Below are 12,546 nucleotides of genomic sequence, written 5' to 3'. Positions count from 1 at the left end.
CTCTGGGAGAACCCTGATACTCAGCACATCTACAGACAGTGACACGTGTCTTAGGATGACAGTCACAGACCTGCATCTCAGTGTGGGAGGGAGCATTACTAGTGATGTTTCTAGAGAAGCCACTTTCCCCAGGGGCTCATCACACTCGGGGGTCATCCGGAGGCTGCAGACTGGCACATAGGCTTCCGTCTGTGTCTCCGGAGCCTAGCAAGTGTGTCTTCGCTGGTCACAGTGCCTCCTGCCACAGCCTGTAGCCTGTGTCTTCCAGCACTGATGCCCACAGTAGCTTTTACTGTTAAAAAAAAAAAAAACAAAAAACAAAAAAAAACCTACAGCGTAGTTTAGTCTGCTTTTCTCCAGGCTAAATATTCAGGTTCTTGGAATTGTTCCTTTAAGTTGGTCTCTTCTGTTATTGTGGTCTTGTAACTTACGCACCCATGTAAGGTGTAGCTGTCCTTGACACCCCATTTCTCAGGGTTGAACCGAGGGCCTGGCCAGTGCTCTACCACTAGGCTTTACCTCCAGTCATGCTCATTTTTCTTTTTCTTCTTGAGGTCTTCTCACTCTGGCTGGCCTGGAACTTGTCATCCTCCTGTCTCAGTCCTCCCACCCCCAGGAGTTGAGATTACAGGTCTGTGCCACCAGGACCAGCCACCCTTTTGTCTTTAGCAAGGGAGCAATTGAAAGGCTTTCTCTCTCCTGTCTCCTTTTTGGATCTCTTCCATGTATTATTTTGCTGTTAGGCCCCCCTCCCCTACTGAAAAATGTTGCTACTTGCTATTTGAGGCCAGCGTAGAAATGACATTTTCCAGACACAACAGAACTCATTGATCATTAAAAAAAAAAAACAACTTTTTATTGGTTCTTTGTGACTTTCACATCATGCACCCCAATCCTCATCCCCTTGTACCCGCCTTCCACCCTTGCAGCCTCCCCCCAACAGCTGTTGTGTGTCACAGTGTGTCCCATAGTGTACCCCATTGTCCACACAGCTTTGCTTGCAGATGTTCATTGCGATGACTCATGGGTCTGGTATGGGGCCTCTGGCTTCTGCTATTTTATCAATACTGGAACCTCACTGGGACTCCTCACAGATATCCTGTTGTTGCCCTGTGTCGTGGACATCCTGTTTTTGGGATCTGTAGGTCCAGCAGTTCACCAATGGGGTAGATGTTGGGGCGGGCCAATTTAAAGCCCTGGATCTGGACTTGGAAGGTAGCTGAGCTGCAATCCTGCTCTCACATCCTCAGGGTTGCCTCATCAGCAGCCCCAGCAACCAGGGCCAGCTCTACCCTCTTCCCAGGTGAAGTGCAGGGCCCTCTCTCCGGAGTGTTGCAGCTGGTGAGGGACATGGCCAGTTCTTCCACTCTCGTGACCGGTCCTTCCACCTTCCATGGATGGCCAGGGACAAGGGAGGGGAGGAGGGCTTCTTTCACTCATCTGCGCCCCTCCCAGCTTTATAAAAAAAGTGTGTGTGTGTGTGTGTGTGTGTGTGTGTGTGTGTGTGTGTGTGTGTGTATGCCTTGCCTGCACCATGTGCCCCTGGTGCTCATGGAGGCCAGAGGGTGTCAAATCCGTTGGGACTAGAGTTACATATGATTCCCCATGTGGATGCTGGGAATCAAACCCGGGACCTCTGGAAGAGCAGCCAGTGCTCTTAACCTCTGAGCCATCTCTCCATCTCCCCTGAGTGTTGTTAATTTTGGCAGCCGTATCTGCCCCATCTTCCTCTCTGTGGTGTACACAGTCCAGACCATATGCTGTAGTCATGACTCCCATGATGCTTTGGCCCTTTACATAATATGCCCTGCTCCCATAGTCAGGTAGTCGGGAGGTGAGGGTCCCCTTGGAAAAGCTGAGCTTTTCCCCAGTGATGCCCCTCTCTCATCATTTTCATTGCTGCTCTTTGTTGACGACTGTCAACTATTCCTGTGTGTGACCTACACATTATTTCATGGGTGTCCTCAAGAAAAGCTGCTTGGTTGGAGATTCCAGGGCCAGTCATCCCTTGGAGATGAAGTTCATTGTCAGTTACCTCACCACCATTTGACAGCAGTGCCCCATAATCTTGTCTTAGGGTGCTGGCAATGAGCTTGACATTGGGTCTAACACACAAACAGATTCCTGATGCCACAGAAATGGCCGTGTGCATTCAGTAATTGGCATTCTACTCTGCTGATGTTTATGATCTGATCGTATGGGCAGTTGGGTGTTTGCTTTGTCATTTTTGAATCAGATTGAATCAAGTCGAGTTTGGAGGTAGAAGTAAGTATTTCACAGGGACTGGCCTGTGCGAGCTCGCTGCTCTCAGTCTTATCTCCTTATGGTCCTCAGCGTTTAGTGATTAACTTCGTGCAGTAGCAAGGCTTGTAGAAGCTCACAGTTTCTCTTATGAAGGAGATTGTTTTGAAAGTAGCAAAATTTACTGTTACGAAGTAGCAACAAAAATTATTGCTGGGGTTGACCACACGTGAGGGACTGTATTAAAGGGCCATGGCATTAGGCCGGTTGAGAACCACTGGTCTAGAGTAGAGTTTTCTCTATATACATTTTGGGGGAGGAAGGTCATATTAACACATTCGTAGGAAAGTGCTTAAATGTGTAAAGAGTTACAGGTTCTCACAGTAAGTGCATGCGATGTGCTTCACACAGAATTCTTGTGTCTCACAAGGACTATCCGTGATGATCACGAGCTGCACATTCACCCCGCCTCGGTCCTCTATGCGGAGAAGCCACCCCGCTGGTAAGTAGGGCCTGGTTCCTGCTCATCTCTGGGTCCCCAGGCCAGGCTTGCAGTGCAGGTGCTCCATCCGCTGTGTTGACTTTGGCGTGCTGGGTTGCCAGGGTCTCTACTCTATCAAGGATCCCCTAAAGGTAGACAGTATTCCAGTTACTGCCTGGCTACCTTGCACTATACTCAGTAAATTATTCTTTTTTTTTTTTTTAAACTTTTTTTATTATTCCTTTGTGAGTTTCACATCATGCACCCCAGTCCCACTTATTCCTCTTTATCCATACCCTTTGCCCTTCCGAGCTCCCCCGCAAAAGAAAATAGAAAGCAAAAAACCAAAGCATAGAAAAAAAAATCTCATCTAGAAGCTGTAGTGTGTCACAGTGTGTCCCACAGCATACCTTTCGTCCACACATCTTTACTTGCAAATGTAGTTTCATTGCAATGAGCCACAGGGCTGGTTTGAGGCCTCTGGCTTCTGCTACACCCTCAATCCTGGAATCTCACTGGGACTTGTCTCACATAGTCCATTGATGCCCTGTGTCTGTGAGATCCTGCAGCTTTGGATCTATAGGACCAGCCCCTTCACGTGCGCTAGCAGTTCATAGATGGGGTAGATATTGGAGTGGGACATCTCGGAGCCCTGGATGGTAGCTGAGCTGGTCAACCTGCCAACTTACCTGCACCTCCACCTCCACCTCTAGGGTGAGCTCTTGAGCACTTCACCCAATGCCACCGCCAACAGGGGACAGGGTCAACTCTCATGCCCTCGGGCTGAGCCATCACCATCAGGGCCAGCTCCACTGTGTTGCCCATTGTAGGTGCGGGGCCTGCTCTCCGGGGTGCTGCTGCCTATAAGGGGCACGGCCAGCTCTCTGGCTGGCTGCTGCAGGTGGTGAGCTCCTTAAGCAAACTGCTGGCTGTCTCCTCACTCATCCTCCCAACAGGCGCTCGTTTCGCCCGCTGACTAACGGCTTACTACAGTAGGCACAGCATGCAGAAATGGCAAGGATCCCAGATGTAGTATTTTGGGATTTTGTTGTTGTTTGTTTGTTTAGTTTTGTTTTTTCGACACAGGGTTTCTTTGTGTATCTTTTAAAATATTTTGTCATTCTGGAAGGTTCTTTTGTATCTTCATAGTCATTTTCCAATCCCTTTTGAACAGTTAGGCCTTTTGAGTCCATTTCTGTACTTTCCAATTAAGTCTTTAAGTTCTTTTCAGAGCTCTGTAAGTGTAGGCCACGACCTGGAAAGGCCTTTTGTAGATAAGTGACGAGCCCTGGAAGTCAGTGTAGGATGGAGTTGCATCTGTGCAACATATTGACCTACAGTTGGTCAGGAGACTGATTGAACAGCCTCAGCGCCTGTGCAGAGTCCGACACGGACAGTACACACCTGTGTGGTGAGGGCAAAGTCACATGGATAGTAAGCACCTGCTGGGGTGAGGGCAGAGTCCGACACAGACAGTACACACCTGTGTGTTGAGAGAAGCGTCCTACATAGACAGTACACCTGTGTGTTGAGGGGAGCGTCCACAGACAGTTCACACCTGTGTGATGAGGGCAGAGTCTTACATGGGCAGTACACACCTATGTGGTGAGGGCAGAGTCCTACACGGATAATGCACACCTGCTGTGGTAAGGGCAGAGTCCTAAATGGACAGTGCACACCTGCTGTGGTGAGGGCTGAGTCCTACACAGACAGTACACACCTGTGTGGTGAGGGCAGAGTCCTAAGCAGACAGTGCACACCTGCTGTGGTGAGGGCAGAGGTGACTTGTCAGCCTTGTCATCGTGTGTTGCACATTTATTCTTTGTTTCAGGGTTATCTACAATGAGGTTATACAGACCTCCAAGTATTACATGCGGGACGTGACGGCCATAGAATCTGCTTGGCTGCTGGAGCTGGCTCCACACTTTTATCAACAAGGAACGGTAGGTCTGTGTGGCACCTGTCCCCAGACAAACAGCAGCCTCTTCCTGGTGTTTAGTCTGTGTGTGTTCTCCAACTCATTACTCTAAATCAAACCCCAATTATTGGGTCCCCAGGACCTCCTGGTGGAGCCGCTTTCATTGCCTTCAGGGCAGTACAGTTAAAAACACACCCAGCAACTCCATAAAAAAAAGACCCTAGGTGGTTGAAATCCACTGTTTAGTCAGCTACATGCCCCTCTGCCACAGTAAGCCACGTGCGCTTGGATAACAGATTTATGGTTTCTTTTCTTCAGTTTTGCAAAATGGTCCATTCATTGCTCCCCAAGTCCATACATCCTTCTAACATGACTTAATTGAAAGATGGTTGATCATGTTTGGGAGAGTGCTAGGTAAACTGGGCCCACAGGCCTCCTGCCTGGGTATGGCCCACGGACTACTCAGTCTGCGCTGTGCTTTCATTGCAATGGTAAATTAGTTATGTAATTATTAGTGTTTATGTGTTTGTTGCTAGAAATTGAATCTCGTGATTACTGATGATTGTTTTTGAGCATGCTGCCTTGGAATTTTTTCGTGTTAGTCTGTTTTAGTCTTGTTCTTTTTAAAAAACTTACTTTATTTTTCAAAAATAATCGTTTTTTGTTTGTTTGTTTTTTAGTATTGTATTTTATTTCTTAGTGGCTTTTTACACCCTGGACCCCTCATGGTTGATTCTGAATCAGTATCATACTGCTTAGCTACAATGTAAGAAACCTACACCAGGGTATTGCTTTTTTACAAAATATCCTTTCCTTTGTGCTATTGTTGGTCAGTATTTTATTTCTGCAGTGTTTATACTTGATAATATATTACTATTTTAAACAGTTGTATCTTCAACAGATTAAAAAACAGAGCTTTTATTGTTGTTGTTGTTGTTGTTTTGTTTTTTGAGACAGGATTTCTCTATGTAGCCCTGCCTGTCCTGGACTCAGCTCGCTTTATAGACTAGGCTGGCCTTGTACTCACAGAGATCCGCTTGCCTCTGCCTCTCTAGGGTTAAAGGTATAAACACTGCACCGAGCTAGCAGAGTGGCTTTTGTTTGTTTGTTTGTTACTCCTCTGTCACTATGTGGATCTCTGCCTCAAGAATTTTCTTTAGTGAACTTCCAGCATGGTCTGGTGGTGGAGCACCTGAAGGGTAGTGCACTGTGCATAACTCTACCTTGAATGAGTTTTGTTACTGTTTTTCATCTCTGTTGCCATCAGTTATGCAGTGTCTCTGGTGCCATCTGCAGGCTGTCCTGTGTATGCAGTGCGTCTTGTTTCACCCCTGTAGCTATTCTTTTTCTTTAAAAACACATTTTTATTGAAAAATAAAATAATTCATATTACATCTCATTTGCTATCCCATCCCATGCATCCTCCCATTCCTCCCTCCCTCCCGCTTTCACCCCATTCCCCTTCCCTATGACTGTGACTGAGGGGGACCTCCTCCCCCTGAATATGGTGCTAGGGTATCAAGTCTCTTCTTGGTAGTCTGCTATCCTTCCTCCGAGTGCCATTGGGCCTCCCCAACAAGGGGACATGGCCAAATATGGGGCACCAGAGTTTGTGTGAAAGTCAGTCCCCAGTCTCCACTTAACTGTGGAGAATATTCTTTCTGTCCCTTGGCTAGATCTGGGTAGGGGTTTGATGATGACTGCACATATTGTCCTTGGTTGGTGCCTTAGATCAATCAGAACCCCTGGGCTCAGATCCACCCATCTTGTAGGTTTCTAGGACCCTCTGGATCCATCTATTTTCCTATCCCCTATATTTTTCTCACCTAGAGTCTCAATAGGATGTCCTCCCCTCTGTCCCACTTTCCTGGTAAGTCAAGACTTTCATGAGACATGCCCCTTGGGCTAGTGTCCAGATATAAGTGAGTATATACCATTAGAGGCTCTCTGCTTCTGAGTTAGCTCACTCATTATGATCATTTCTAGTTCAATCCATTTGTCCACAAATTTTGGAAATTCCTTGTTTTTAATAGCTGAATAGTGGGGAAGAGCCTGTAGCTATTCTTAAGGTTGTTCATTTGTTTGTTTCCGGCCATTTGACCATAAGATACTTTTGTGTTTATCCTTCTTAGAGTTAACTGAACTTATTGGATCTGTGAACAGATGCTCATATTCATATTGGGGGAATTATTTCTTTAAATCCATATATTTTTTCTGCTCTAATCTTGGCTCTCTGAAGCTTCAGTTACATATGTGTTCTATACAGCACTTGTGTGTATCTCATTCACCACAAAGGCCCTGGTCTCTTCCCTGTGCCTCACTTTGGGCAGTTTCTCAGGATTACTTAGCAGTTTTTACAGAGTCCTGTTGGCTGTTAAGCCGCCTAAGGAATCCTGAGCACTGCACGTTTCCATTCTCGTGTTTGATCCACCTCTACATGGTATTCTCTGTGGAGATCACTCTTTTATTTTATTTTATTAATTTATTAATATTACATCTCAATTGTTATCCCATCCTTTGTATCCTCCCATTCCTCCCTCCCTCCCATTTTCCCCTTACTCCCCTCCCCTATGACTGTGACTGAGGAGGACCTCCTCCCCCTGTATATGCTCATAGGGTATCAAGTCTCTTCTTGGTAGCCTGCTATCCTTCCTCTGAGTGCCAGGATCACTCTTGTGTTCAGTCACTGCTCCTATCTTTTCCATCAGATCACTGAACGTATTTATATAGCCATTGCAGAAGACGCTCAACCCAGCGTTGCCCTCACTTCACCCTTGTTTGGATTTTGGCTTGTTTCATGATGAGACCCGTTTTCATGCTTCTCCAGTCTAGTAGGTGTGTGTGTGTGTGTGTGTGTGTGTGTGTGTGTGTGTTTGTGTGCTTGTGTGCGCACGCAGGTGTGTGTGTGTGCGCCCATGTGTTTTATGTTAGCTGTTATAGGTACTATGTTGCAGAATTTTAGACTTCTTAGATGATGTCAGTCTCTTTCCCTGCTAGTCAATTTATAGACACATCACCTGGATTCCGCTGAGCCTTGATCTTAGTCTTTAATGGGCTTAGCCACACCTCTAGGTATGATCTTTTTTTAAATATTTGAATCAAATGTCTGGGACTCCTGGTGAGGTCTGTGCACTGCTCAATGAGCACTCCACTGTCCAGCCGTCTACAGACCCCTAGCACAGGACCCCCCCCCCCAACAGTGGCTATCTACTATTTTTATGAAATCTTGGCCTGCACATTGCAGCTTGGTGTTCAGCCAAAGACATCAGTGTTGCCTTATATAATGTCTGCTCTAATGCCCGGTTCTGTGCATTCCAGCTCTCTCAGCAACCCCAAACCCTCTTCTCTCCTGTATTGTTTCCTGTTTAGAACTTACTTCCCTGTGCCAGAGTTTGGAGACTTAGGCAGAGACCTGGGATGGATGTAACACTGCGTTAGTCAGGGTTCTCTAGAGGAACAACTGAATGAATGGATGAATGAATGAATGAATGAATGAATGGGTCTGTCTACCAGTCGGTCTGCCTGTCTGTCTGTCTGTCTATCTATCATCTATCTTTTAAAATAGATTTTATTTATTTTATGTAGATGAGTGCTCTGTCTGCATGTCTAGAAAGGCTGGCTGTGAGCAGAGAGCAGGGCGTGCCGCGGTAGCAGGGGGCCTGCGGTTAGGCACAGTCCGCCACCGGCCTGGCTGCTTTGAGGCTCCTGGAGAGTAGAACTTGGCGGCAAGCTGAGTTATTTTTTTCTTTCTCAGTTCAAAGTTAATTTTGTTAGATCAGACGGCCCGCAAAGGTAAAGGGCAGGTTGCTTCAGAATGCTGAAGAAGATGAGAAGGTCAGCGATCTGCGCTTGTCTCTCCTCTCAGAATTTCTGCCTCTTTGCCCATCACTTGCACTGTGATGAGAGTGCTGGGGAGAGCTAGGGCCGTTAGAAACCACCTAGGATGACAGCTCGCTGTATGATGGGGCCCCTGAAGCCCCTTTGTGGCAGCTTGGTGTCTTTTCTGATTGAGGCCCAAAGGTATAATGATTTCTTCAGTGTCAAAATAACTATTAATATTTAATATTGACTTATTCTTTCAATAAATCAGTAGTGTCTCCTTAACCAGCTTTATACCCAAATAACCACACAGAGAGACTAGGCTCTGTTTAATTAGCCTAGAGCACACTACTGATCAGTAATCACTCCATCCTAAACCTCCAAGCTAGTATAGTTTCCTCCCATTCAGATTTCCCACGTTATACTTGCTTTTTACTCATAACCATGGTCCTGCTCACTCCTGGTGCTTCCTGGTCCTCTCTACGTGCATCCCTCCTGCCCTTCCTGCTCTTTCTCCTCCCAGCACTCACCAGGATGTCCCACCCCTATTCTGTTATTGCTCAGCATTGGCTAGTTGGCTTTTATTGGCAATACAGAGAACAAATGGTGACATGTTTACACAAACTTGAAACAGGAGATATTTAGAATAAACATTACAATGTAATGTCCAGATTGAAACCAGATAGTGACGTGGAGAAATCAGCATTTGAATGAATAAAAGTAAACTGTACACAGCCCACAAGATGGTTATGCCAACACTTCAGGGACTCTCCGGGTTCCCAGAGGCTGCCCATGCAGGGCAGGTCTGCTGCCTTGGACGCAGTACAGCTCTCAGGTTGGCAGCACGTCCCCCTGGCACCTCCGGTGACTTTCCACCACTTGTTTTTCAAAGTTGTTTTCACTCTATAGAGGCTTGAAATGGTTCAAAGTCAACTTTGTTTAAACTCAGAATTCTTTCCAGTGAAGTGTACCAAAAATGGCTCACAGGCAAATGGTGTCGTCGCCCATCCCTGGATAAGGCTACACCCGTCCAGGAATAGTTTAGGGTCATATTTGGTGAAGAACAGAGAGGAAAGAATCAGGAGAAGCAGCAAGCCCACAGAGATTTGCCTCAGAGCGACCTTAGTGACGCAGGGAGAGCATCTGACCTCACCCGCACGAGGACACACTCAGGCACTAGTGTGTAGAAAGCCTGGAATCCGGCCATTTTCTTAGACCAGGGCCCTGGCGGTCTGTCAGCTCACGTTGTCAGTGGTGGTGTGCTGTTTTCTTTCAGGGCTGGCAGGTCTCTGTGGCGTGGGATTCAAGCACTGCAGTTGGGGGTGCTGCATTCTCTTGGGAAGAGCTCCTGGGTGCTAGCTTGGCTCAGCTGAGGGGTCTGTGCCTCACTGGGTTATGTTATTGGTGGGATGTCAGGTTCCCCTCATTTGCTGAGGAGAGGTCCCTGAAGAGAAGCTTATGCTCATATATTCTACTTCAAATACTTATCTGAGAACTTGGAATAATTTGGCTTTACCATAGGCATTTTATCCCTCCGTCCTGTTAACTGATGCTCATTGTGAGGGTCATATGCTCTTTATACTAGGCTCCTTCTGCTGTGGACACTGTTTCCAAGGGCCACAACATTCTTGGGACGGTATGGGCCAGCCAGAGGAGTTGACTTGTGGGGGCTCTGTTGGAGTCTGATTTCTCTGTGTCACCATCCCCAGTGATGTTTCCTTTTCTCTTGCAGCACCTGTCCCTGAAAGCCAAAAGGACCAAGGTCCAGGACCCATGACTGGGGCTCAGCAGGTGGCTGCGGGGACAGTTTGGCACCCTTCCTTCATGTTGTTTCTGGCACCAGCTCAGGTGGAACAGGCAGCCACTCTGGTGTGGGCTGCACCCTGCTCATTAGCCCCCGTCTTCCTGCACCCCAGCATTTGCCATCATCACCGGGGGGCCCCCCGAGGAGTGAGAGCATGGCCAGTGTTCTCTTGTACTGCACCTAGACCAAGCAGGAGTTGGCTGGGCCGTGCTCTGGCCTCAGTCCTCACATTCAGTAGTCAGCGTGCTACTCCGTCAGGCACAGTCCTGGGCCAGCTCGGCTGTGAGGAGGAGAGTGAGCTGCTGGAGGCTGAAGACCTGTGTAGACAGGGCTCTCTTTGGCCTCCTGTGTCTTGCCTGCTGTGGCCACGGTTGTTGACTGCTGAGGTCTTCTGCTGCTATGTGCGTTAAGTACAAAAAGGAATGCTGGGTATTTCTGCCAAGATCACTAAAGTTCTAGTCCGTCAGGCACGGGGGCTCCCAAACCAAGCAGCTCCTTCCTTCCCCTCTGCCCAAGTCCCTGCTCATCTGCAGTGGGAGACAGTGCAGCGATGGTGGGCTACTCGGGACTCACAGGCCCTGTCTGTGTTAGCCACTTCCTTCACAAGGGGGGCTTAGCTTTCTCTCAGAGCACGATACCGCGTCCTGGTGCCAGTGGCTGGGCGCCAGGCAAAGTTCATCACCCCCGGCCCCATGGGGCTGCTCTTTAGCAGGAATTCACTACAGTTTAGATGCCCTAAACTTGTGTAGCTCAGGAACATAACTCTTGTATATTTATCTTGGTTTGCTTGCGTTCTTGCAAGAACTCGGGCAGCTCCCCGGGCACCGTTTGCGCTGCCCCGGGGCTGCTTTGCTGACACAGTGATGGCACTTCAGCACACAGCAAGACAGACTGCTCCCTACTGTTTCAATGGTGTTTATTTTAAAAAAAAAATGTAGCTTGAAAGTTTATTTTTGTACTGGTTTTAGTTTGGATGCACCACTTTTGGCACCAAACGTATGTCATTTTTATTTCCATTTTATAAATGTGTAAATAGCAGTGGTAAATTGTTAATCGTAGTAAATCTTTTTACCTGAGGGGCGTGTCTCTCCCGTCTGTGGATTGTTCGGTCTGTATTTTAAGATGGTCCAGTTAATTATTCCAGATGAGGCCTGACAGTGGCTATGGGACCTGATGCTGCTTTGTGCAGCAGCTGGGGTGGGGTGCCCATGGACACAGGGCCATAATCCCTGATGTGTGCCTGAATGCTCTCAGACCTAATTAGAGCAAAGTGTGAGGCATTGTTTAAAGGAAGATGGAAGAGGTTCTAATTCTTGTCAGCTGGGGTCTGCCTGCTATTTTATTACTGGTTTTTGTTGGTGTGTGCTGGCAAACCATAGGTGTGCATGTGGAGACACATTCGGAGCCAGAGGTTAACCTCAGGGGTCATTTCTCAGAAGAAGGCCACCCTATTTTTGAGACAAGTCTCACTGGGGCCAAGGGCAAACCCATGCAGCTATACAGGCTGCCAGCGAGCTCCAGGGTTCCCTATCTCTGCCTCCTCAGTGGTAGGATCACAGGTGTACACTGCCATGTGTAGCTTCTTACATGGCTTAGTGGACTCCAACTTGGGGCCTCTTGCTTCTGTGGCAAGCATTTTACCAACAGAGCCATCTCCTGTCCCCTTCCTGTTACCTTTAATTTTAAAAATGTATTTATTTTTCTTATGTTGTTGGGTTGTTTTGCTTACATGTTTTCTGCGTGCCTGCTGACTGTGGAGTTCAGAAGAGGGCACCAGATCTATTGGAACTGATGGCTGTGAGCGACCCGTGGGTCTAGGAACTGGACTTGGGTTTTCTGCAAGAGTAACAAGCATTCTTAAAGCCTGATTTTTTTTTTAAAGGGTATATTATAGTGGAAGGGAGAAAGGCTAGAGGAAGCACACTCTCACATTTGAGGCCACAGGTCTAAAATGGGAGGCCACGCACTCTGCACGTGAGCACATGGAAACAAGCCACCTTCTCTTGCCGCATCTCTCTTTGCATGGTGGTCCCAGGTATGTAGTCCCCTCTGTGCCTCCCCGGCTAGACAGCTGAGGGCTGCCTTCCAGCATTGTGTCCTGTGCTTCTCTGCCTTACTGCCCGTTCTGGGTGGAGGTGCAGCCTCACTGTCAAGAGATCTGCAAGTACAGAATCTGGGGACCTTGGCCCAGGGCCACCTTCATGCATTTTCATCTGGGACCTGTTAGGGCCTGCGTCCTGTTCCGTGGGTGACTTTGCTGCCGATTGGAGCTCCCACTTCTCC

The 12,546-nt window shown here is 47.7% G+C and overlaps 1 protein-coding gene across 1 annotated transcript in view; it reads left to right on the top strand.

Moving 5' to 3' along the window:
- The window catches only part of DHX35 (DEAH-box helicase 35), a 60,150-nt gene extending 48,811 nt beyond the window's left edge, over positions 1–11,339 (top strand). Inside the window, exons 20-22 of the mRNA XM_084774428.1 lie at positions 2,672–2,743; positions 4,554–4,665; positions 10,192–11,339. Of these exons, the coding sequence (XP_084630554.1) occupies positions 2,672–2,743; positions 4,554–4,665; positions 10,192–10,236 (229 nt within the window). The 3' untranslated portion in view covers positions 10,237–11,339. The remainder of the gene's footprint in view (positions 1–2,671; positions 2,744–4,553; positions 4,666–10,191) is intronic.
- Positions 11,340–12,546: the final 1,207 nt, after the last annotated feature.

This window comes from Acomys minous (genome assembly GCF_964271855.1).
Source record: "Acomys minous genome assembly, chromosome: 3".
Classification (NCBI taxonomy): Eukaryota; Metazoa; Chordata; class Mammalia; order Rodentia; family Muridae; genus Acomys; species Acomys minous.
Note: the sequence above shows the minus strand (reverse complement) of the source record. Positions and strands in the feature narration are given on the sequence as shown.